Here is a 26,423-nt window from a genome sequence, read left to right on the forward strand (position 1 = left end):
AGCTAGTTGCACGGTTGATTGAAGTCGCCCAATTAGAGCCATCTAAGAGATGAGGGACATGGATTACAGCCAAAAGGAACAGCGCAAACAAATACGAGGGTGTATTTACTCAGCGAATAACCAATTAACAAGAGAGAAGCCATAGATTGACGTCTGAAGCCACCAATAATGTTTGCGAAAAAGAATAATATTTATCTCTCACTTCTCGTTGATGGCGACTGTTTTGGTGAGTTGCAAAGAAAGTTTATTAGAAATACAGCAGACAAAGGGTTTAATTAATGAAATGAAGAAATACATAGCAGAATATTACAGACGGATAGGAAAAAGGTGAATTTGACATTGCTTCCTTCAGTTTCGAATGACATGTCAGATCGCATACAATGTTCATGGTTGGCGTTTAGTTTTCTTAACCAGCTTGAGCAAGAGACGAATGCACAGGCTCGCTCATACTTTCATTTCATTGTATACAAATATTGACATTTGCTCCTCGTGACATGTTTTACTCTTTTCTACTTCTGCATATAGCACAAGGTCCAATTTCTGTCAGCTCGACACTTTTGTATTTTGACAAAGCCTTGGCCAAATTAGGTTGCGTTTGCCAAGTCAATGGGATCGTGTATTACTATGTAAGTATTTCGTTGAAAACCAAATCACTCGGCAGTAATAAAGTTTGCTGTCAATGGCGGGTATAACTATTTAGGAGATATTTTCGTGGTTTTAAACTTATGGGTGTGAGTTATTCTCCATTCACGGTATTGAATGAATGAGCTCAAATGAGCATGCGCGATGTCCTGAACGTTTATAAACGAGGCCTGCATGACATGACGCTGTTGAGGAATCGAAAGGAAAAAGTTCTGTCTACGTTGATTACACAATTATATGAGTCTTTCTTGTTTTGTGATAGTTGCTCTCAATTTCCAAAACAAATGTTGACAAAAGGCAAAGGCGTAATTGGTTCTGCATAAGAACAGCCCCCCCCCCCTTCCCTTCCTCATCTCCCCCCTTTCCAATGTTGTACACCAGGGAACACTGTCCCGCGAATGTCCCGTGAAATCATCCAGTTGTCCCGCATTTGGTTATTTTAAATGTGGTCACCCTAGTCAAACATATTGTGTTCACGTTCAATAACTTTGTTAATAAATCGTTAATGAACGAATGAATGGCGTGTGTATGTTTGTGTCCAGTCAGATGAGCTAAAGAAGCATTATAACATGGTGTGGGAAGTTAAGAGTCCTCTGAGCAGCAGCAGTACTATGTTGGATATCACAGGGCCAGAGGCAGGTAGAGACCAGGGATTGGTCCTGCTCCAGTGTGAAGAACAGCTGCCCTCCTCCCCCGGATGCCCCACCAGTGACAGCCACATGGAATACGGTAATCATAAGCCAATGTCATGTTTATGATGTGATTATACATGTGTAATGTAGGCTACACTTTCTACAGGTACAGGTAATGGCAAGTCATTAGCATACTTTTAAATTGGAAAGCACCTTTTAAACATCATTAAGCAGAGGGATGCAAATACATAATTCCTGATCTACTGTGAAACATCAGGCTTTTGGAGCTCTGTTCATTCTAGCTGTTCTATTTATTTACATATTTAACCCCTTAAAGGAACTCTGGTCAACCTAGTTATTCTATTTCTATAATTTCCCCTTAGATGACCTCCCGGAGCTGGAGGAGGTGGAGGAGGACCAGACAGCCGCCGTTGTGTTTCAGGTGGGGGCGAGGGTGTCCCATCAGGAACGTGACGGACACCCACACACTCACACAGCCGGGCCCCCGGACACACACTGGCTCACACAGCTAGCTCACATTGCCACGGGCCCCCAGAGTCCCTTGCTGCAGGGCTCCACTCAGGTCGTCAGGTAAGGGATGTTACACACACACACACACACACACACACACACACACACACACACACACACACACACACACACACACACACACACACACACACACACACACACACACACACACACACACACAAACCTGCTCCCATTTTAATACTTCATAACTGTCCATTTCTAACTACCCCAGTTCAACTCCCATCCACATCTTTGGCACCAGTAGTAACCTCCATTCCTACGCCCGGCCTGCCCACACCCGGCCTCCCCTGACCTCCAGCAGCCTGCCCTCTGGAGGCCAACACAGGGAGTGCAGCAGGCGTGTCAGGGTAAGATCTGTTATCCTACACTACATCGACTAGGTGGCAACACTGGACCAGTGCAGCAAATGCACAGCACTGCTTTTACTGAGAATACACACACACACACACACACACACACACACACACACACACACACACACACACACACACACACACACACACACACACACACACACACACACACACACACACACACACACACACACACACACACACACACACACACACACAATTAGACAATTTGAAGTCAATCATCTTTCCCCATGAATGAAGAAATATGGAGTTGTTTGAGAATATAAGTGAAAGTTATCTCGCTAACTAATTGATCCTGCTTTGGTGATAATCCCGTCTGGTCTCTCTCCTCTCTACAGGTCAGTAGTGAGTGTGAGTCTGCTGTGTACTGTCACTCCTCTGTGTCTGATGACGAGGACATGGGCTGGAGCCACTCTTGGCCACCTACTGCCTGGCACTGCTTCCTCAAAGGTACATATATATGCACTTATCGGCCAATTTATTAGGGATTGCTCCTACAGACAGTGAGTCAAGTGGCTGTGGCTTACTATATAAAGCTGGCAGACAGGCATCGAGGCATTCAGTTACTGTTCAGTTATTGAACGTTAGAATGGGCAAAACCAGTGACCATAGCTACTTTGAGCATGGCATGATCGCCTGTGTCAGGCTCGACGGATCCAGTATCCCAGAGTCGGCCCGCCCTCCTGGGCTTTTCAAGCACGACAGTGTCTAGGGTTTACCAAGAATGGTACGACAAACACAACCATCCCGTCAGCAGCAGTCCTGATGGCCAAAACAGCTCGTTGATGAGAGAGATCGAAGGAGACTAGTAAGAATCTTGCAAGCTAACAGGTAGCCGCAAACAGACAAATAATTGCGCAGTACAACAGTGGTGTGCAAAACGGCATCTCAGAATGCAGAACTCGTCGATCCTTGTCATGGATGGGCTATTGCAGCAGACAAACACACCAGGTTCCATTCCTATCAGATTAAAGAAGAAGTGGCTCCATTGGTCACGTGATCATACTGGACAACTGTGGAGTGGAAAGACATCGCCTGGCTCAACGAATCCCGGTTCCTGTTGCGTCAAGCTGATGGCAGAGTCAGGATTTAGCGTAAGCAGCATGAGTCCATGGACACATCCTGCCTGGTGTCAACATTACAGGCTGGTGTACTGGTGTGGGGAATGTTTTCCTGGTACAAGTTAGATCCCTTGATACCAATGAGCGTCTCCAACAGCTTGTAGAATCCAGGCACCGGATAATTCAGGATGTTCTGGAGGCAAAGGGGGTACTGGTACCCGGTACTAGATGTACCTAATATACTTGCCACTGACTGTATACGTCAATGTGATCACTTCCGGTACTCGAACGCCTGACCTTGTGCAATGACCATTAATCAGTTAAAAATATATATTTCTTCCTGTGTCCTCAGGAACTCGTCTGCAGTTCCATAAGGGTTCTAGTGTGGAGTGGCAGGATGCTGAGAAACTGGTGTCGGACAAAGACTTAGACGATGAGACAGAGGCTATATCCCACCCCCTGAAGGTACATACTCATTTAGAGGCAATATCACATCCCCTGAAGGTACAATAATGCCAAGCTCAGTGGACTGATGCGTTCCTGAGTAACACAAATGAACAGACATTCTTTAATCTGGTTTCCTATCTTCTCCTATCTCCCTGTGAGCCCCTTGTTAGCACAGTTCCCCATCACTAACCCTGTTGTGTCTTGTCCTCAGGGCTATGGTCGTGAGGGCCTGAGGCTGGTGTGCCACACAGAGAGCTGGGCGTTTGGCCAGTCCGTCCTCAAGCTGACCTTTGACCCAGGTGCCTGGGGGAGTGGATTCTGTCCGCTGAGTGTCAGCTGGACCACCCGTTCTATGTCAGAAACAAAGGTCAGAGGCCTGGGTGTGTGTGTGGGTGATGTGTGTATAACGTATGTAAAGTATAAGGTGTGTGTAACGTGTGTTTTTCTAACGTGTGTGTGTGTGTGTTCCTGTGGCAGGCTGGTCGTCGTTCTACCCCAGTCTGACTGTGGTGCAGTATGGGATCCCGTGCTATGAGGTGATGGTGGGTGACGTGTGTCTGCCTCCTGGACACAGAGATGCCATCCACACTGACGACTCCTTGGTGTTCGACACGTTCAGGAGGTAAAACCTCAGCGTTAGTTCAATAGCGGCAGTAGTGTCCATTTCTGTAGTTTACAACGCATGTGTGACACGCTGGATTTGAACCGCGGCTCAAGACTGTGTTAGTCCCCCTGAGCTAAAGCCTCTCAGATCTCAGTGTGTGACTCTTCTTTGTGTTCCTGTGTTTTTCACGTTAGTTATGACTTCACGCCCCTGGACTCGTCGGCGGTGTACGTTCTGAGCAGCATGGCCCGGCAGCGTAGGGCCTCCCAGTCCGGCGGGGGCGCCGTCAGCCCCGACCAAGACACACACCGCAACAAGCCAATTAAGAGCCAGCGGGACTCAGGAGCAGCCGGGGTGGCTTCGCCCACGAAGTGCAAGCGGCCAATGAATGCATTCATGCTATTTGCAAAGAAGTTCAGGTTGGAGTACACCCAGATGTACCCTGGGAAGGACAACAGGTGTGTGTGTGCGTGGTTGTGTGTGCAAAAAAATCTCAGAATTCCCTGGACTAAAAAAAATCAAGTGAAAATATGTGTGTGTGTGTTTGTGTGTGTTTGCTGCCCTCAGAGCGATCAGTGTGATCCTGGGAGAGAAGTGGAAGAAGATGCGAGGAGAGGAGAGGAGGATGTACACCATGGAGGCCAAGGCTCTGGCTGACGAGCAGAAGAGACTCAACCCTGACTGCTGGAAACGCAAGAGAACCAACTCAGTGAGGAGAGGACACACACACACGTATCCTCTGAAGCCTATTGCATGGTGTTCATTTTAATATCAGCCCCTTGGAACTGTTCCTAACCTTTCCTCTCTCTTCATCTTGTTCTCCGTTACAGGGTTCCCAGGGGAACTAAGAGACGCAGACACACGAGAGAGGGATGATGCAGATGACAGGAGAAAAGAGAGGGAGGCGATGGAGGCGACTTGGAAGAGGGGTGTATGGGGGGGAGGCAGTACACGGAAGACACATGCGCGCGCACATACACACACACACTTCAGATGCGTATATAGATGTACAGTTGAAGTCTGAAGTTTACATACACCTTTGCCAAATTAACTTACGACTTCAACTGTACATACACTTAGGTTGGAGTCATTAAAACTCGTTTTTCAACCACTCCACAAATTTCTTGTTAACAAACTATAGTTTTGACAAGTTGGTTAGGACATCTACTTTGTGCTTGACACAAGTAATTGTTCCAACAATTGTTTAAAGACAGATTATTTCACTTATAATTCACTGTATCACAATTCCAGTGGGTCAGAAGTTTACATACACTAAGTTGACTGTGCCTTTAAACAGCTTGGAAAATTCCAGAAAATTATGTCATTGTTTTAGAAGCTTCTGATAGGCTAATTGATATCATTTGAGTCAATTTGAGGTGTACCTGTGGATGTATTTCAAGGCCTACCTTCAAACGCAGAGGCACTGAGTTTAGTGTATGTAAACTTCTGACCCACTGGAATTGTGATACAGTGAATTATAAGTGAAATAATCTGTCTGTAAACAATTGTTGAAAAAATGACTTGTGTCATGCACAAAGATGTCCTAACCGACTTGCCAAAACTATAGTTTAACAAGACATTTGTGGAGTGGTTAATGAACAAGTTTTCGTGACTCCAACCTAAGTGTATGTAAACCTCCGACTCCAACTGTATATATAATATACTAACTGTGCTTGAACATAAGATATATTTTTTATGTCCGACTTGCCTTAATCTTCCAAAGCAAGAATGTATTCTTTTTAAAATCATTTTTGATTCATTTCAGGTCATTTCATACCTTATAGCTTGAAGAACATGAGCCCCTGTGGTGCTGTAGAGTAGGGAAAGGAGAGGTGTAAACAACATGTCTATTTTTCAACCAGAGATGAGTCTCGGGAATTTAAAAATGCTTCCGATTATGCCTATATTTGTATAACTTTATATGTTATTGCTATTTTATTATTACTATTTTCACTTTGTACATGCAGAGGGGAAGGGAGGGAGGGGTGGGTGGGAGGGAGGGGTGGGTGGGATATGTGCTTAACCTTGATTCTGGCTGTATTCCAAATGGACACCTACCCCTTAGGCACTTAAAAGGAAAACCACACTCAAAAACGATCTTTCGGTGTTTGTTACATTAGTCCACGGTTGACACCGAAATGTTAGCATGTCAGCGGTTTTCAAGATGCTGGACTTTCAAGAAGCAAAGTGTCACTTGCCACATCATAGTTTTTGAGTGGATGTTTCCTTTAATGTAGATCTTATCTAGTCTTCTCATATCCACACTAGTGTCCAGTGGGTAGCGGTTGGCTTGGACCTGGGCATATCTTACCCAGGTCAAGTGCACTGGGTGTGTGACAAACGACGAGGCCATATGTTATATTATAATGATGTTAACATACCTATGGGACGGACATGCATACTCTCACTGCAATTATGCACTATATACACTGCATCTTCTGTACGGCGGATATGCGTTGTGTACATCAATATGTAACGAATAATTCAAGTACAACTACGCGCAAGTGCAATTTCGGACTCAATCTCAGTTTAACTATCAAGATTGTGAAATTGATTTGATGAAGTTTATTTATTTTGTCTTGACCAATCATGTACAGGTCCTCCTGAAACTTGTACCCACAACGCTCTTGTATTATAGTATAAATAAAAGCATGGATCTGAACTGTGTTTCTTTGCGGTGACAGGAGAGATTACTGAGACCACGACAACAGTTTGTTGTGATAGTAAATGACGAGGTTTAAGGTTTAGAGAACATATCTACTCACCCTGTTCAAATATACAGTGCTGTTTATAATAACCTTATGACTACTGAAAAGTCCAGACTTTATCATGTTAAAAAAAGATCAAAACATAACAAATAAGCATTATTGATATTTGAACTAAATTATTAACACAGTAATCCCCCCCCCCCCCCATCCAAAAGAAAACAGACGGGAAAAAAACAGTAATAACGTTTGTAAATGGCTAGAAAGTCAACTTCATAATAAAATATCAAATCTAGAGGTATAAATACATTTGGCCTTTTGGTAGTGGTCAACTATTATTATTTACATCATTAGAGATAATATTACAGAATTTCACCTTTCCATCTCTTATTCTCCAAGTTTAACACCAGTATTTACACAAGAGCAAGAAGAAGCATACAGTAGATAGAATGACAGAATACAGAAAGGACATTTATCCCTTTTAAGTAATTACATACAAATAAGACAATCCAAAGGGATAGATAGTTAAATCACATAACTCAAAAACTTTAACAAACTTAAATTAACAAAAAAAAAAGAGTACAGAACATTTGGCATTAGTATCAAAACAGTTTTAAAGTACAACATGAATTACAAAAGGCACAGAATACCAGACCCCCTAGCAGCCAGTTGCAATGTGTGGTCATACATGCAAAACAGTATGTTTTATTCTGATAATTGGATGCTTAATCTCATGTATTTTGTAGCTAGCTAAGCCTATTACTCACAATTTGCTAGCTCATGTCTCTCTCTCTCAACATAGAGCACAGTGTATCTCCCAGAGCGTGTGGTGCTCTCTGTGTCTGTGTGTGAGTGGTTACATGAGGGACTCCAGGCTCTCTGCTGCAGTGGTGGCCCCCAGAGGGACAGAACCGTTTGTCTCAGGGGACTGTAGGGCCCTCTGGTCTTCCTGGCTGTCCACCAGACTCAACACGGCCCTGTACATGAACTGGTACTGCTCCTAGGAGCGGAGTGGTGAAAGACAGAGTCAGTACAGGATGGGCCAGATACAGGGTGCAAATTACGGAGGAGCCAGGGGGGCTCAGTTCCCCTGAACGAGACGTTAGCTCCTCTAAAAAAATAATGCTAATTTGTCCATTCTTCTAATTCAGTGATGAATATGTTTACAGTGGTATATATTAAAATAAAAGCTTCCAAATGAAACTAACACCCCCACCTCTCTGTCATAAATCTCGCCGCCATTGGACACTTGAGCAGTAGAAACGCGTTCTCTGGAATGATCACGCTTCACCATCTGGCAGTGCGATGGATGAACATGGGTTTGGCAAGAATGCATCGTGCCAGAATGCATAGTGCCAACTGTAAAGTTTGGCGGAGGATAAATAATGGTCTGGGGCAGTTTTTTATGGTTTGGTCTTGGCCCCTTAGTTCCAGTGAAGAGATAACTTAATGCTACTGCATACAATGAAATTCTAGACGATTCTATGCTTCCAACTTTGGTGTCCACATACTTTTGGTCATGTAGTGTACGTTAATGACAGTAGACCTATAGTTGACTCTTTCGGTTAAAAGCTTTTGATTTTGCAATGGCATAGGCCACAATATTTTGGATTTGTGTGCCTATGAGGACCGTATTCACGGCAAGACATACCCAGGATATGTTACTAATTACAATTAGTTCTGGCTAACATTAGCAATTGTTAAATGGTTAATAGTTACAAATAACACAGTCATAAATGTTATTAATGTAAGAAAGGAAAAGTAATGTTTGTTTTATGTCACAAGATTTGTGAAGACTCCAAGCAATAACTAATGAATGTTTTGATTCAACTCATGCATTATTTGAATGTAGGCTACCTTTTCTGCATGTGTTCTCGTGTGTAAAACTGCCTCGGCTGAGAGGGTAGGCTACCGGCTCTGGTGTAGGCTTAGTGGAGAGTAAATGCAAGTTTACACACCCTTTCAGAAAAATGCATTGAAAGTACAGAGAGCGTATGTCACGCCCTGACCTTAGTTATCTTTGTCTTCTTTATTATTTTGGTTAGGTCAGGGTGTGATGAGGGTGGTATGTTTAGTTTTGTATTGTCTAGGGGTTTTTGTATATCTAGGTTTTTTTTGTATTGTCTAGGGGTTTATATGTCTATGGTTGCCTAGATTGGTTCTCAATCAGAGGCAGCTGTTTATTGTTGACTCTGATTGGGGACCATATTTAGGTAGCCATATTCCTTGGGTATTTTGTGGGTTGTTATTCTATGTTTAGTTGCCTGTTCTGAACTAGCCATATTAGCTTCACTGTTCGTTTTGTTGTTTTGTTAGTTTTGTTCAATGTTCGTTCTTTATTAAAGAAGATGTACGCGTACCACGCCGCGCCTTGGTCTCCTCCATATAACGAACGTGACCGAACAACCCACCATAAAAGGACCAAGCAGCGTACTAAAGAGGAGTGGACATCCTGGACCCGGGAGAAAGAGGAGTGGAGGACATCCTGGACCTGGGAGGAGGTAATGGCAGGGGACAAGACCCTGCCATGGAAGCAGGTGGAGAGAGCACAGGAGGAACGGCAACGATACGAGGGGACACGGCTAGCACGGAAGCCCGAGAGGCATCCCCAATAAAAAAAATTTTGGGAGGGGCACACGAGGAGATTGCCTGAATCATGTTGGAGACCTGAGCCAACTCCTCGTGTTTACTGTGGGGAGCGTGTGACTGGTCAGGCACCGTGTTATGCAAAGATGCGCATGGTGTCTCCAGTTCGCATTCGTAGCCCGGTACGCTCTATTCCAGCTCCTCGCATTGGCCGGGCTAGAATGGGCATCCAGCCAGGAAGGAAAGTGCCGCCTCAGTGCTCCTGGTCTCCAGTATACCTCCTTGCATCAGGATATCCTGCGCCGGCTCTGCGCACTATGTCTCTGGTGAGTCTGCATAGCCCAGTGCGTCCTGTGCCAGCACCCTGCATTTGAAGGGTGAAAATAAACATCCAGCCGGGACGGGTTGTGTCAGCTCTACACTCCAGACCTCCAGTGCCGACACCACGCACCAGGCTTCCAGTGCGCCTCCAGAGTCCAGTACGTCCTGTTCCTCCTCCACGCACTCGCCCTGAGGTGCGTGTCACCAGCCCGGTACCACCAGTACCGGCACCATACACCAGGCCTACAGTGCGCCTCGGCAGTCCAGAGTATCCGGTGACAGTACCCAGTCCAGAGCGTCCGGCGACAGTTCACAGTCCGGAACCTCCAACAACGGGCCACAGTCCGGGCCCTCTAACGACGGACCACAGTCCGGGCACCTCCAACGACGGGCCACAGTCCAGAACCTCCAACGACGGGCCACAGTCCGGAGCCTCCAGCGACGATCCCCAGCCCGGGTCCTTCAGTGACGGTCCCCAGCCCGGGGTCTCCAGCGACGGTCCCCAGTCCAGAACCTCCGGCGATGATCCACGGGTCAGTGCTACAGGAGTGGACTCAGTGTAAAGAAGGGGGGCTGTGTCCAGAACCAGAGCCGCCACCGAGGTTAGATGCCCACCCAGACCCTCCCATATAGGTTTAGGTTTGCGGCCGGGAGTCCGCACCTTTGGGGGGGGGGGCACTGTCACGCCCTGACTTTAGTTATCTTTGTTTTCTTTATTATTTTGGTTAGGTCAGGATGTGACGAGGGTGGTTTGTTTAGTTTTGTATGTCTCTGGGTTTTTCTGGTCTAGGGGTTTATATGTCTATGGTTGCCTAGATTGGTTCTCAATCAGAGGCAGCTGTTTTTTCCTTGTCTCTGATTGGGGACCATATTTAGGTAGCCATATTCCTTGGGTATTTTGTGGGTTGTTAATCTATGTTTAGTTGCCTGTTCTGCACTAGCCATATCACGGTTAGTTTTAGCTGTTAGTTTTGTTCAGTGTTCGTTCTTTATTAAAGAAGAAGTACGCTGCGCCTTGGCCTCCTCCATATAGCGAACGTGACAGCATAACTCTTTTCACCACAATTGACAATCATAGTTTACTCACCTTTAATTATTTTTTTACCACTACACACTGGCCACTAATAGTCCTATTTCAAGTTCATGGTTAGTACACATTATAGCCTAGTCTTGTAAATTGACCTTGGGTGTTAGGCTGACCATCCCGTTTTTTCCCAGGACAGTTTTAGGCTCATTTTAGGTGTCCTGACTTTTCAGGCTACAAAAAAAGGTCAATTTGTCAGCAGAACACATCAATTAATGTAGAACTAATCAATGGCAATCACTGAATGTCATTAGGAAACACTTCTTGGTGTTTTGTAACAGATGTCTATTTCCATTCATCAAATGGCAAGACTATACATGCAGTTTGGATGCTGGATTCATTTACGTCTTTATTATTAGGCCACTCAATAGAGACTCCCTGAGTGTTATGGTGTAATTCACACTCTGGCCAGGTGTGTGTGAGAGCTATTTACTTCCCGGCACAGCCAGAAGAGGACTGGCCACCCCTCATAGCCTGGTTCCTCTCTAGGTTTCTTCCTAGGTTTTGGCCTTTCTAGGGAGTTTTTCCTAGCCACCGTGCTTCTGCACCTGCATTGCTTGCTGTTTGGGGTTTTAGGCTGGGTTTCTGTACAGCACTTTGTGACAGCTGATGTAAGGAGGGCTTTAAAAATACATTTGATTGATTCATTTTAGAGCAGTGTGTGAGTGCGCTAACTGTGTATGGTGTGCAGGTGTGTGTGTGTGTGCATGTGAGCTGTTTGCGTAAGCTGTTTGTGTAACGTGTGTGTGTGTACATGTGTGCAACCTGGACTCAGGGGTAGGTGTAACATAGTAAATGGAAATCCGTCAGAAGCAAATTAGTGAGATATGTTCCATTTGGTATGTATTAATATGTGGATGTCCATATCCATTTCTTATGATATGTTATGAATTACAATTCGTATGATATGTTACAAATTATAATTTGTGTGATATGTCACCAATTGCATTTCGTTCAATATGTTACGAATTTGCACTACGTATTGTTGGATTCAGTGAAAAACTTGAGAACATTGAGATACTAAAGACAATGATAGATCAGAAGCGTGGTATATAAAGGAGTGGAAGAGACTGGTTTTTATGTCAGGAGTTAATGGTTCTCTGTAGAAAGACAGAGTGGCTGTGGAATGTGCTGGGTGGACGGGAGAGAGTCACCAGAGTGCCATGGGTGATACGGGTGGAGAGCTTTGGATTAGACATCAAGGGGGTTGAGGTCAGGTCAGGTCACCTTAAGGGAGACAGAACGGTTTATCACTTCGTCTTCCTGTGGAACCATAAGATGTAAGGTTTGGAGAGAAGGAGGAGTGCCTAAAGTGGAGTATATATACTTGTGATGGTGGAAACACGTTTTTGTCTGAATACAGCTGCGTCGACCCTTTGGGAAGAATAAAACTTGCTTAAGCTTCTCCAGTGTCCATGAGTTATTTACTCTGAAAAATGAGAACCAAACAGTCTGATATGTTACAATTTCCAATTTGTTGTGGCTAATGTTAGCGTTAGCAAATTACAATTCGTGTGATATGTTACGAATTACAATTAGTTGTGGCTAACGTTAGCTAGGTGGCTAACGTTAGCTAGGCTAGGGTTAAGGTTAGGGTTAGGAGTTAGGTTAAAGGGCTAAGTTTAGGGTTTGGGTAAGAGTTAGCTAACATGCTAAGTAGTTGCATTAGCTAGAAAGTAGTTGCAAAGTTGCTAAAGTTGTCTGTGATGAGATTTGAAAACGCAACCTTTGGCTTGCTTGACGTTTCGCGTTGTACGACCACCCATCCACCCCGACCAACTCCTGTCTTGTTTGCCTAAGTAACCTTCTGTCTTATGTAACCATACCAAACGTAACATATCACACTAATTTGAATGTCCTGGACTTTCCTATACCATTTTACATCTAGTCTATGAGATCAGCCTGGTGTGAGTATGTGTGTGTCTATGTATGAGCTGTGCTATGTTCCCTGTGTTTCTTTGTTGTGTGTGTGTGTGTGTGCTGTTCCAGGACATACCATGTCGTTGAAGACACCGGGCCTCATGAGGTTAGTCATCCGTGCCACCTGGTACACGTCCACAGAGCCCTGCTGCTCCAGCTGCTGTGCCAGGGTGGTGAGGGCACAGAACAGCCCCGCCATCGAGCCACCCAGCCTGGCACAGACACAGACAGGGGAAACTATGCTATGAACCAATTACGGAAACAACACCCAAGTCTTTGTCTCAAACACAGAATGAGCCAACAACTCCTGGAACAAAAAAAAACACTGTTATATGGTGAATCAGTGAAATCAGTTCCCATCAGTGAGATAACACACTCTTCAAATAAGATTCCTAGCACCCTACCAGCCCTCAGCTGACCTCCCAACCCCAGAGAACACAGAGGGAACAGAGAAGACTTGAGGAACAGAGGAGAGCAGTGACTCACCGGTCATGCACGACTATGGTTCCTTCTCTCCGTCTGCTGTCCTCTGTGATAATGTTGAGCAGCTGGAAGGTTCCGCTGACGGGGCTGTCTGGGTTGGGCCAGCAGGGGGACATGTACTGACGCACCTCCAGGACATAGTTATCCTGGGGAAACAAAGAGAGAGAGAGAGGTGTGTGGGAAGAGTCTGGGGGTGTGTGTGTGTAGTTCTCATTTGTGTGTGGTCCTCATTTGTGTGTATGTGTCTGGTTTGATCTCTGTGTGTGGTTTGATCTCTCCCAGCTAGCACATTTGGTTCATTGGAAGTTGTGGGAACGTATGTTTTTGGTTTCACATTGGTTGTGGGAACAAAGCCATACGCTTCCTGACTGGTAAAATTGAACGTTTTTTTAAACGTTCTGAGAACAGAAGTTTAAAAAACGGGAATGTTTATTTTTCTTTTTTAGTTTGCAGCAAGGGAGGTTCTGAGAGCGTTTTACTCTGGTTCCTTGGAAGTTTTATTAGCCCTCTGAGAAAATAAATTATAGGGAATGTTTCAATAAGACTTTTGATAATACTTCTAGATGATTTGGGGTTCGAAACATGTTTGAACTCCAAGCACAGATAGGACACATGGAAATTAGTCAAATGACCAAATCACCTTCTCGTGGCCTAATGGGTGGAACGTTTAAAAAATGAGGAAAATTCGGTTTCTATGTGAAACGGTTTTGTTATATTTCAGTCCTTTGATGTATATAAAGTAAAATATTGAGATTCAAACTCAAAATTGGATACTTTTCAACTCTTTATCTGGCATGGTACAGGTGTCTCCTTTTTTTAAGCCCATGACCATGTACGTAAGGTGTATACTTTTGTTTTAAAGCACTCATTAAGATCAGATGTGGACAATTACTGTGGCGCGGCCAACATACTTCAACACACTAAACAAGATAGAGGATACAAAGAGTTTGTTGATGCTGAGAATGGAATGTTTATGTTTTTAAATAACATCGCTAGAAAGTTCTCTCAACATTACAAACGTTTTCTTGTGTTTTTTTATGGAAAGTTTTCTTCAAGTTCTTGGAACAATTTGAGAACCTGACTTTAAAGAAAACCATGAGGAAACCTTTAGGAAACATTATGCTGAAGTACTGAAATTCCCACAGAAGAACTTGTTTCTTTAACGTTCTCTCAACTAGCTGAGAACATTCCCAAAGCCAAACTAGTTGGAGGACGTTACTCGAACATTTCCAAAATTCGAATGAAATGTAACCATGTTTGAACTTTTAGGAAATGTTCTGTTAAAGTAATGAAATACCCGAGAAAATAATGATTTTTTTGTCAAGTTCCTTAAATGTGCCGAGAATGTTCCAAAGACAGGCAACTATCCTGCACCATTCCCAGAAAGTTGTGGAAAGTTTGTATGCAAAATATCCATAGGACAACCATGCTCGCACCAAGCTCTAAGAAACACATGGTTCTCAGAAGGTTATGTGCTAGCTGGGCTGTTTGTGTGTGGTTGAATCTGTGTGTGTGTATGCGTGTGCGAGCATCTTGCACGTGTGAGTGTGTGGGGTTGGATCTTACCTGTGTGTCCTCCAATAAGAAGTTGTGGACCACCAGTCTCTCCTCGTTTTCCAGACACATGTGGTCCTCTCCAGTGAACGACACTATGAAACCCTCACAGCTGATTGGCTGATCCTTACTGGGCCAGTAGACACAAGACTCCTCCCCCTCACTCTGATAGGACACAATGGAGACAGCGCTATAGGTGTGATACTGTTGGCGTGTGTGTGTGTGTGTGTGTGTGTGTGTGTGTGTGTGTGTGTGTGTGTGTGTGTGTGTGTGTGTGTGTGTGTGTGTGTGTGTGTGTGTGTGTGTGTGTGTGTGTGTGTGTGTGTGTGTGTGTGTGTGTGTGTGTGTGTGTGTGTGTGTGTGTGTGTGTGTGTGTGTGTGGAGTGCTACCTGCTTACCTGTGCTGTGTGTGTGTCAGGCAGGGAGATGATGAGCTGTGATTTGTGGTCCCAGACCATTCTCCAGAAGTCCGAGACAGTGGAGGGGAGAGGAGACTGGGTCAGGATAAACTCCCTGCTCTTGTGGTAACCCTGGAACACAGCACAGACACAGTCAAAATAAACAACATGAATCTGGAACGTACATATATATGACTTTGCTTCGACGTGGTTTATGAGTGTACAAGACATTAGGAACACCTTCCTACTATTGAGTTGCACCCCTTTTGCCCTCAGAACAGCCTCAATTCACCGGGGCTCTACAAGGTGTAGAAGCATTCCACAGGGACAGTTGTGTCAATTTGGCTGGATGTACAACACTTTGGTTGGGGGACCATTCTTGATACACACGGGAAACTGTTGAGCGTGAAAAACCCAGCAGCGTTGCAGTTCTTGACCCACTCAAACCGGTGCACCTGGCCACCTACTACCATACCCCATTCAAAGCCACGAAAATCTTTTGTCTGGCCCATTCACCCTCTGAATGGCACACATACACAATCCACGTCGCAACTGTCTCAAGGCTTAAAAAATCCTTCGTTAACCGGTCTCCTCCCTTTCATCTACACCGATTGAAGTGAATTTAACAGGTGACATCAATAAGGGATCATCGCCTTCAGTTGGATTCACCTTGTCAGGCTATGTCATGGAAAAAGCAGTTCCTAATGTTTTGTACACTCGGTGTATGCAGTGTTTATGAAGACCATGTGAATGCTCTTTAAAGCATTTACAAGGGGTCCTTATCAAACGGACAACCTTGCTCTTACCATGACATAGGAAGCGTTGATGTAGTCTGAAGATTCTCCGTCCACTGGACATGACAGACACACTCTGGATCTCTCCACTGCAGCACACACAGAAACACACTCTATTCTTTTCAAGTGGTCCTAAAGTATTGCTTGAATTTATTATATAAAATTTTTTCTGTTTTTCTCAGATAAAGCATTCCATTTGTTTATTACTCTGAATCGAAATGTTCTTTTGCCTATTCCTCTTCTCTGCTGAGGTAAGACATAGATGAAGGAGAACCTTTTCCTGGTATTGACTGAATGGCTGTCTCTTACCAACTACATGTATATCGTGTTGTGTGTGATTGGCTACTTCAACTCACCCGGCATGAGAGAGGAGGTCCTGTTTTTGTCAGCGTTCCCCTCTCTCAGGGCAGCGGCGTAGTCAGCCTGTCTGGCTCTGCGCTGACTCACCAGCTATAACACAACAGCAGTAAACATTACCAACACATTACCATGACATTACCAACACATTACCATCACATTACCATCACATTACCATCACTCCTGCTCAATGGCTTTCACCAATCAAGTCACGCCAGATCAGTGATTACTTCAAGGATGTATCCTCAATGTGTTTGAGCAGGTCCCAAGTCAGGGCCCAGAAAGTAGCACACTAGGTTGTAGGGTTCCACTCTGTGTGTGTGTGTGTTCTGACCTTAAACTGTCTCTCCATGCAGGTCCTCCCGGAGGGCCCAGTGGTCAGCAGGTCCGTGACGTAGGAGTGGACCAGGTCAGAGGTCACCAGAGTGTCCCTGCTGATGATGGCCTCCACCAGGGCATCGTGGATAAACACATACTGCTCCTGAGGACCAGAGAGACATAACACAGAGAGAGACGTCTCACTCACATCACCTACACCAGGGCATCGTGGATAAACACATACTGCTCCTGAGGACCAGAGAGACATAACACAGAGAGAGACGTCTCACTCACATCACCTACACCAGGGCATCGTCGATAAACACATACTGCTCCTGAGGACCAGAGAGACATAACACAGAGAGAGACGTCTCACTCACATCACCTCCACCAGGGCATCGTGGATAAACACATACTGCTCCTGAGGACCAGAGAGACATAACACAGAGAGAGACGTCTCACTCACATCACCTCCACCAGGGCATCGTGGATAAACACATACTGCTCCTGAGGACCAGAGAGACATAACACAGAGAGAGACGTCTCACTCACATCACCTACACCGGGGCTGGATAATGACTTGATTAGTTGAATCGGCTGTGTAGTGCTCGTGCAAAAACCTAAATGTGCACCCCTTGGGTTCCCCGGGACCAAGTTTGGGAAACGCTGCTCCTGTAAGTGTGTGCATTACCTCCGTCTGTACCAGGTAGTTCCTCTGTGTTCTGACGTGTTTGAGGAAGCCCAGTATGTTGACCGTTCCCTGGTGCTGGATCTGTTGCAGCATACTGTCCAGCACGATGTAGGTCCCTGTCCTCCCCACACCAGCACTACACACACAGAACATACTTGTGAGAGAGTCCCACACAACACAACGCTTCCCTTTACAGAAAGTCGCTCTGGATAAGAGCGTCTGCTAAATGACTTAAATGTAATGTAAATGTAAATGAATACTTGGATATTCACCTTCTGCACAAAGTCATTGGATCTGCATACTGTTATTCAAACCTTTCTCAAGCAATATTTTTACCAAGTCTTTCCCCCTGGTTGCTATTAACCCCCCCCCCCCCCCTTCCCACACACACCCAGCCCACCTGCAGTGTACAAGGACAGGGCCCATGTCCTGAGTCCTGGCCTGGGAAGAGGCCCGTACGAAGGAGATGACAGGCAGGGTGTATTCAGGCACGCCCATGTCAGGCCACTGGGTGTAGTGGTACTGGACCACCGTCCTCTCAGCACAGCGTCCCCTCTGGGAAGCCTGTAGGTACAACACACAGCAGGCAGGGTCAAACAGACTACAAGCTCTGTGCACTGCAGTACATCTTCTTCAAGGTGTGTGTGTGTGTGTGTGTGTGTGTCCAGGAAGGTACCTTTTGTGAGGTGTCTCTGACGGTAAAGGTTCTCCGGGTATAGTAGGCCAGGGTCTTGGTGTCTTTTAGGGTCACCAGGAAATAACCGTACTCCTCCTGGTTCTCCATTGGCCAGTACTGGTCACACTTCCTCTGACATCACAGAGGGAGAGAGCCTCAGTCACACAATGGTCAAAACAGTCATATAAAAGTCAGATAAAAACTTCACAAACAGAGTTATGTTCCATTTTTCTGCCCTGTTGAACCAATGTTTTCTGTTCAAACTGTGTAAAAATAAGACACATCAACACAGTGCCCCAGCCTGCAGTCTATCTGTGTGACTAACTGACCCGCCCCTTCTCCAACAGGTTGGTGATCATGACGATGACTCCAACATTCTCCTGCCACACCATCCTCCAGAAGTCCTCTGTTCCAGACTTCAGGGGGCCCTGGGCTGCGATGTAGGCCCTTGTACGTTCAAAACCCTGACAGGAACACACACACACAGATCAATCAATCAACCAATCATCCAGTCAATCTTCCATACTACCCCTAGTCTGTATTTCTATACCAGTCCTCTTTACATAGCGTACGTACATGTTCACTAGTTGAAATAGATAAGAATGATAAGGAGAGGAGCTACTTACATCAACAAAGTTAGCATTGATGTAGTCTCCACCTTCTCCCTCTTCCAGCAGTTTGACTCTGCTGTGGTCATCTAGAACAACAAAGAGCGTTAATGCATAGTGTGTGTGTCAGTGTGTGTCAGTGTGTGTGTGTGTGTGTGTGTGTGTGTGTGTGTGTGTGTGTGTGTGTGTGTGTGTGTGTGTGTGTGTGTGTGTGTGTGTGTGTGTGTGTGTGTGTGTGTGTGTGTGTGTGTGTGTGTGTGTGTGTGTGTGTGTGTTTAGTTAGTGTGTGTGACGTACAGGCCATGATGTTGATGTATCGGTTCTTGTTCTTGTTGTCTGGGTGGTTGGAGCTGTCAGTAGTGATGCCCATCTCCACTGTGCACGACTGCACCTCCTGTAAGAGAAACACACACAGGCACTCAGTCACACAACCCTGAACAATGAATGACCCACACACACACACACACACACACACACACACACACACACACACACACACACACACACACACACACACACACACACACACACACACACACACACACACACACACACACACACACACACACACACACACACACACACACACACACACACACACACACAGAGCCATTACGAACCAACACACACAACCTGGCCGGTGCCCAACACGCAAGTCCAATTATCAAATAGAAGGTAGCATGCAGGAACGCAACAAACAAGAAAGCACTAAAATACATGACAGCAGACAGTACAGCTAATCAGACATGTGATCCATGCAACAAAGAAAACACTATCAGTCAATTCCAATGATAGGATAACGAGAAAAGGTCTTCCTGATTCTGAGGTCAAAGGTCAAAGAATCAGGAAGTCCTGATGAATCAGGATAACATCTTTGATACTGTGTGCATATCTAATCTAACACAAAGGGAGTCTTACCTCATAACACTCTGTCACAATCTAATGGGGGGGGGGTGAGAATGGGAGGTGGAAGGGTGGTGGGGAGGAGGGGGTGAGGATGCAGAAGGCACAGCGATGAGGGGTTGGGCGACACACAGTGACCAGTCAGTGCAGATACAGAGACACGAGGAACAGCTCTCTGTGTATGTATTTGTCTGGAGGTAGTGGGCATGCCTATTGACAGGGTCACCTACTGATGCACCCAGTTTTGCAAACTGTATGCCATGTTGACACCAAACATTCCATTGGAACGTTGTCTCGGAATGGGTGGTGTGAACATGGCATCAATTAAAATGTCTAAAAGTTTTTTTCCAAACTCTGTGTATCTATAGCTATGTACAGGGTGTATTAGAGTAAGGTTACCTACAGAGGCAGTGTAATGTAGTCCCTCACACCCAAACATACAGTACACCCTCAACATGCTAACCCACAACCACAACAGTTACACTGAGACAGATAGGGACATCTAATACACATAGTAACATCTACAGACAAAAACTAAAATGTTGCTCTAACCAATTTACAAATGTTTCTGTTTCAGACAGTGCCACCTTTCACAGGATGCCTCACTTACCAGTAGCGTTGAGTTAGGTTATACTCTGAACAAACATACACTTTTATTGATTAGAAAGGAATAGCTTTAGGAAGCAGTGAGGGTCAAATCTTAACCATGACTACCACACCGTGCCTAGGTGATGTTAATACTGCTGGGGAGCATTAAGAGCGGTATATATCATACATACAGTAGTATCAGGCTGATGTCTCCCTCACCTCAAAATCCTTGGAGAAGGTTTTGGTCTGGTGGAGCTCTGCCACGTGCTTCACAAACTGCTTCACTGACAGCGCCTCGTGCTCTTCTGGAAACACAGACAGGAATGAATGAAAGGACGATGTGTGTGGTGTGTGTGTGTGAGTGTGTGTGAGTGTTACCTGTGGCGGGCAGCAGAGGTGAAGACAAAGCAGAGATGACTTTGGGTGAGGCGGTGTCTTCGGTGAAGAAGTCAACCGTCTGGAAGCAGTTTCTGTTAAACAAACGTTGCAAATAGAAATATAATGAATAAAGCTGACACGACTCCCAATTCTACAGGGCAGACAATCATACCTGCTCTACACAATACATTTCTATCTGAACACACACTGTAAAGCATTTGCTGTAAAATGTACAGTAACTTGCTGGCAGAAATGAGCCAGTAAGTTACTGTCATTTATTTTAGAGTACAGCTACTGTAATACATTTAACAGTAATTCATTTTACAGTACCAAAAAATATGACTGTAATCTAATTACAGTATATTGTAATTACCCATGCAGTGACATATTACCCAGTATTCTTTGCAAGTTTTCCTTTTTACATTTAGGTAATTTAGCGGGTGCTCTTGTCCTTAGCAACTTACAGTCGGTGTATTCAACCAAGGTTGATAAACAATTCTCAGTCATAGCAAGTAAAAAGCTTCTCCATTACTTGCAATTACAACAAGATTTCTTATGATATATCTCTGGATAGTGCCAATACAATAATGTGATATTTACAGTAACTTGATGACAGAGCAATGAAACATAGTCCGTTGTACTATTCAACTATTACAAAACTACAGTATTTTACTGTAATTACAAGGGATGAGAGCAAGCAGGTTGGCTGTAGGCATTTGCATATGAATTAATACTAGTTGTTTCATATCACTTTCACTTCTAGAGGCCTAATCAAAGGCTTCCAAACTGGTCGTGATTACAGGGCAAAACAAATCAAATAGACATGAGTACATATTCAGCCATTGAAAGACCTGCTTCTAATCCAATCTGTTCCCTATAGATACACTGAACAAAAATATAAACACATGTGTTGGTCCAATGTTTCATGAACTGAAATAAAAGATCCCAGACATTTTCCATATGCACAAAAAAATATTTATCTCAAAATGTGTTTATATCCCTGTTAGTGAGCATTTCTCCTTTGCCAAGATAATCCATCCACCTGACAGGTGTGGTATATCAAGAAGCTGATTAAACAGCATGGTCATTACACAGGTGCAACATTCGATTCTCTGGTAACAGCTCTGGTGGACATTCCTGCATTCGCCCTCAAAACTTGAGACATCTGTGGCATTGTGTTGCGTGACGAAACTGCACATTTTTTATTGTGCTGGGGACAATAAAAAGCCACTCGAAAATGTGCAGTTTCGTCACGATGTTTATAATCAATCCCCAGGTTGTTTTTGTCATAAATAATCAATCATATTTCAACCGGACAATAACTTCTTCAATAGAAAAGGAGAAAAAAGAAAGGCGCGCTCCCAGTCACACTCGTGTCTGGAAATGTCCACTGTCCTCTCATTGAAAGTGCTGTTTCTCCCTAATTTTTCAGAGTAAAAGCCTGAAACAATGCCTAAAGACTGGCCACGTGTAGTGGAAGCCATAGAGATCGTGAACTAGGTCATTAGTCTTTGTATGGTGAATAGGCTTTCAATGGAAAAACAGGCATTTCAAAATAATAGCACTTCCTGAATGGATTTTCCTCCTGCCTCCTGATTTTCCTCCTCACCTGCCATATTAATTATGTTATACTCACAGACATTATTTTAACAGTTTTGGAAACTTTAGAGTGTTTTCTATCCAAATCTACTATATGCATATCCTAGCATCTGGGCCTGAGTAGCAGGCAGTTTACTTTGGGCATGCAAGAACTTGATCACTTTTCCAGCCTCTGGATTAAAACCTAATTATGACAAGTCTACCATATTATGTATTGGATTGTTAAAAAAGACAGTGTTTACACTACCTTGTAGTTTACCAATAAAATGGGCGGATGGCGAAGTAGACATACTTGGTATTCACATCTCAAAAAATATAAATGATCTTACCACAATTAATTTCAATAGAAAGTATTAGATATAGATAAGATAATAGATAAGATTCTGCAACCATGGAGAGGTAAATAGTTGTCTATTTATGGAATAATCACATTGATTAACTCTTTTGGTCCTATCACAGTTTACTTACTTACTCTTGGCATTGCCTCCTCCAGATCATTCGTTTTTAAATCATATGAGCAAAAACTATTTCATTTGATTTGGAATGCTAAGCCAGACAAAATTAAATGTGCCTATTTATATAATGAATGAGTTTGGGGGGCTAAAATGATTAAATATTAAAGCTTTAAACCTCTCACTAAAAGCTTCACTCATACATAAGTTATACTTAAACCCAAAATGGTTCTCCAGTAGGTTATTAAGAAAAGCTCATGTTCTAAAATGGCTTTTTTGCCTTCATACAGATTACAATTTCAAATTTTTGACTAATTGAAAATGAAATTATCGCCCTTAAACAAACCATCAAAACGAGTTACAATTTCAGTTTTATCCTCCAGAATAGAGGACAAATATTACAACAAATGTTATGGTTAAACTCAAATATATTGATTAATAAAAAACATTCTTTATGGAAAAATGATAAATTGTATTATATTTATGAATGATCTTATGAATAGAAATGGAGTTATGTCACATGCAGTTATCGAAAGTATATGGGAATATCTGCTCAATCCAAATGTACAACCAACTGATTGCAGCACTACCAAAACAATGGAGGCAAGTGGAAAAGGGAGAAGGTAGGTGTCACGCCCTGAGTGTAGAGCTTTTTATGTCTCGATTTTGGTTCGGTCAGGGTGTGCTTTGCGTTCCTTCTTCTATGTTTTTGTATTTCTTTGTTTTGGCCGGGTATTGTTCTCAGTCAGGGACAGCTGACTATCGTTGTCTCTGATTGGGAACCATACTTAGGTAGCTTTTTTCCACAGGGTTTTTGTGGGTTGTTATTTTCTGTTTTGTGTTTCTGTACCTGACAGGACTGTTCCGGTTTTTGTTCATTCTCTTTGTTATTTTGTTATTTAGTGTTCAGTTGAAATAAGAGTATGAACACTTACCACGCTTCCTGCCATATATTAAATATATAAATTGGCTGAAAGGAACTGGCATAAATAGAAAAATATACCAGCTTCATCTGAGGACAAAAATGTTGACAGCTGCGCCGTACAGGTTGCAAAGTAAATGGGAGGAGATTTTCGATGTACCAATTACATGGCACATGGTTCATGAACTGGTACAAAAAACTACACGTGACTCAACACTTTTCAGTTTAAATTATTATATACAATTCTTGCCACCAACAGGGGCATACAACAATCTCAGCTCTGTAGATTTTGTTGCGAAGAGACAGAATCAATAAATCATTTATTCTGTTATTGCCCCTATGTAGCTTGTTTCTGGTCACAGGTTCAGGAGTGGTTAAAAAAATCACAACATGCACTTAAAATTAACCTCACAAATACTGTTGGGCGATCTGGAAAGCCATAGCCAGTCCAAAACAATATATAATACTCGTAGGAAAGGTTTTCATCTTGAGATCACAAATATACGATTAGAAAGATTCAAACATTTTGTGAAACATCACAGCGCAATTGAAAACATATATGGCACATGGAAACCTAACAAGGGCGGTCTCTGGTGATAGGTAGGATGGGCTGAGGGTTGGTCTCTGGTGATAGGTGGGATGGGCTGAGAGTGGCTGAGGGTTGGTCTCTGGTGATAGGTAGGATGGGCTGAGAGTGGCTGAGGGTTGGTCTCTGGTGATAGGTAGGATGGGCTGAGAGTGGCTGAGGGTTGGTCTCTGGTGATAGGTAGGATGGGCTGAGGGTTGGTCTCTGGTGATAGGTAGGATGGGCTGAGAGTGGCTGAGGGTTGGTCTCTGGTGATAGGTAGGATGGGCTGAGAGTGGCTGAGGGTTGGTCTCTGGTGATAGGTAGGATGGGCTGAGGGTTGGTCTCTGGTGATAGGTAGGATGGGCTGAGGGTTGGTCTCTGGTGATAGGTAGGATGGGCTGAGGGTTGGTCTCTGGTGATAGGTAGGATGGGCTGAGGTGGCTGAGGGTTGGTCTATGGTGATAGGTAGGATGGGCTGGTAGGATGGCTGAGGGTTGGTCTCTGGTGATAGGTAGGATGGGCTGAGAGTGGCTGAGGGTTGGTCTCTGGTGATAGGTAGGATGGGCTGAGGGTTGGTCTATGGTGATAGGTATGGATGGGTGGCTGAGGGTTGGTCTCTGGTGATAGGTAGGATGGGCTGAGGGTTGGTCTGGTGATAGGTAGGATGGGCTGAGAGTGGCTGAGGGTTGGTCTCTGGTGATAGGTAGGATGGGCTGAGAGTGGCTGAGGGTTGGTCTCTGGTGATAGGTAGGATGGGCTGAGGGCTGAGGGTTGGTCTCTGGTGATAGGTAGGATGGGCTGAGAGTGGCTGAGGGTTGGTCTCTGGTGATAGGTAGGATGGGCTGAGGGTTGGTCTATGGTGAGTGGCTGAGGGTTGGTCTCTGGTGATAGGTAGGATGGGCTGAGAGTGGCTGAGGGTTGGTCTATGGTGATAGGTAGGATGGGCTGAGAGTGGCTGAGGGTTGGTCTATGGTGATAGGTAGGATGGGCTGAGAGTGGCTGAGGGTTGGTCTATGGTGATAGGTAGGATGGGCTGAGGTGGCTGAGGGTTGGTCTCTGGTGATAGGTAGGATGGGCTGAGGGTGAGGGTTGGTCTCTGGTGATAGGTAGGATGGGCTGAGGGGCTGAGGGTTGGTCTCTGGTGATAGGTAGGATGGGCTGATGGGCTGAGGGTTGGTCTCTGGTGATAGGTAGGATGGGCTGAGGGTTGGTCTATGGTGATAGGTAGGATGGGCTGAGGTAGGGCTGAGGGTTGGTCCAGGTAGGATGGGCTGGTGATAGGTAGGATGGGCTGAGGGCTGGGGTTGGTCTATGGTGATAGGTAGGATGGGCTGAGGGTTTGGTCTCTGGTGATAGGTAGGATGGGCTGAGGGTTGGTCTCTGGTGATAGGTAGGATGGGCTGAGGGTTGGTCTCTGGTGATAGGTAGGATGGGCTGAGGGTTGGTCTCTGGTGATAGGTAGGATGGGCTGAGGGTTGGTCTCTGGTGATAGGTAGGATGGGCTGAGGGTTGGTCTCTGGTGATAGGTAGGATGGGCTGAGGGTTGGTCTCTGGTGATAGGTAGGATGGGCTGAGGGTTGGTCTCTGGTGATAGGTGGGATGGGCTGAGGGTTGGTCTCTGGTGATAGGTAGGATGGGCTGAGAGTGGCTGAGGGTTGGTCTCTGGTGATAGGTAGGATGGGCTGAGAGTGGCTGAGGGGTCTGGTGATGGTGGATAGGCTGAGAGTGGCTGAGGGTTGGTCTATGGGATAGGTAGGATGGGCTGAGGGTTGGTCTCTGGTGATAGGTAGGATGGGCTGAGGGTTGGTCTCTGGTGATAGGTGGGATGGGCTGATAGGGATGGGCTGAGGGTTGGTCTCTGGTGATAGGTAGGATGGGCTGAGAGTGGCTGAGGGTTGGTCTCTGGTGATAGGTAGGATGGGCTGAGAGTGGCTGAGGGTTGGTCTATGGTGATAGGTAGGATGGGCTGAGGGCTGAGGGTTGGTCTCTGGTGATAGGTAGGATGGGCTGGAGTGGCTGAGGGTTGGTCTCTGGTGATAGGTAGGATGGGCTGAGAGTGGCTGAGGGTCTCTGGTTGGTCTGGTGAGGTGGTGATTGGTCTCTGGTGATAGGTAGGATGGGCTGAGAGTGGCTGAGGGTTGGTCTCTGGTGATAGGTAGGATGGGCTGAGAGTGGCTGAGGGTTGGTCTCTGGTGATAGGTAGGAT

At 44.9% G+C, this 26,423-nt stretch overlaps 1 protein-coding gene and 1 pseudogene across 4 annotated transcripts in view; one reads left to right on the top strand and one right to left on the bottom strand.

Annotated features, from left to right (window-relative positions):
• The first annotated feature begins 122 nt into the window (after positions 1-122).
• LOC123994684 lies at positions 123-5,405 on the top strand (annotated as a pseudogene).
• A 2,079-nt stretch (positions 5,406-7,484) lies between these two features.
• Positions 7,485-26,423, bottom strand: part of LOC123994647 (receptor-type tyrosine-protein phosphatase zeta-like) — a 69,644-nt gene continuing 50,705 nt past the window's right edge. For 2 of the 4 annotated variants that reach the window (XM_046297496.1, XM_046297498.1), the window contains 17 exons: positions 20,677-20,768; positions 20,518-20,603; positions 19,726-19,746; positions 19,105-19,201; positions 18,826-18,896; positions 18,529-18,663; positions 18,200-18,331; positions 17,924-18,087; positions 17,524-17,659; positions 16,849-16,995; positions 16,514-16,607; positions 16,170-16,246; positions 15,364-15,495; positions 14,978-15,130; positions 13,415-13,557; positions 13,005-13,140; positions 7,485-8,017 (listed from right to left, as the gene is read on the bottom strand). In XM_046297496.1, coding sequence (XP_046153452.1) covers positions 7,874-8,017; positions 13,005-13,140; positions 13,415-13,557; positions 14,978-15,130; positions 15,364-15,495; positions 16,170-16,246; positions 16,514-16,607; positions 16,849-16,995; positions 17,524-17,659; positions 17,924-18,087; positions 18,200-18,331; positions 18,529-18,663; positions 18,826-18,896; positions 19,105-19,201; positions 19,726-19,746; positions 20,518-20,603; positions 20,677-20,768 — 1,960 coding nt within the window. In that variant the 3' untranslated portion in view covers positions 7,485-7,873. The remainder of the gene's footprint in view (positions 8,018-13,004; positions 13,141-13,414; positions 13,558-14,977; positions 15,131-15,363; positions 15,496-16,169; positions 16,247-16,513; positions 16,608-16,848; positions 16,996-17,523; positions 17,660-17,923; positions 18,088-18,199; positions 18,332-18,528; positions 18,664-18,825; positions 18,897-19,104; positions 19,202-19,725; positions 19,747-20,517; positions 20,604-20,676; positions 20,769-26,423) is intronic. The other 2 variants (XM_046297497.1, XM_046297499.1) reach the window with 1 other exon arrangement.

This window comes from Oncorhynchus gorbuscha, linkage group LG14 (assembly GCF_021184085.1).
Source record: "Oncorhynchus gorbuscha isolate QuinsamMale2020 ecotype Even-year linkage group LG14, OgorEven_v1.0, whole genome shotgun sequence".
Lineage (NCBI taxonomy): Eukaryota > Metazoa > Chordata > Actinopteri > Salmoniformes > Salmonidae > Oncorhynchus > Oncorhynchus gorbuscha.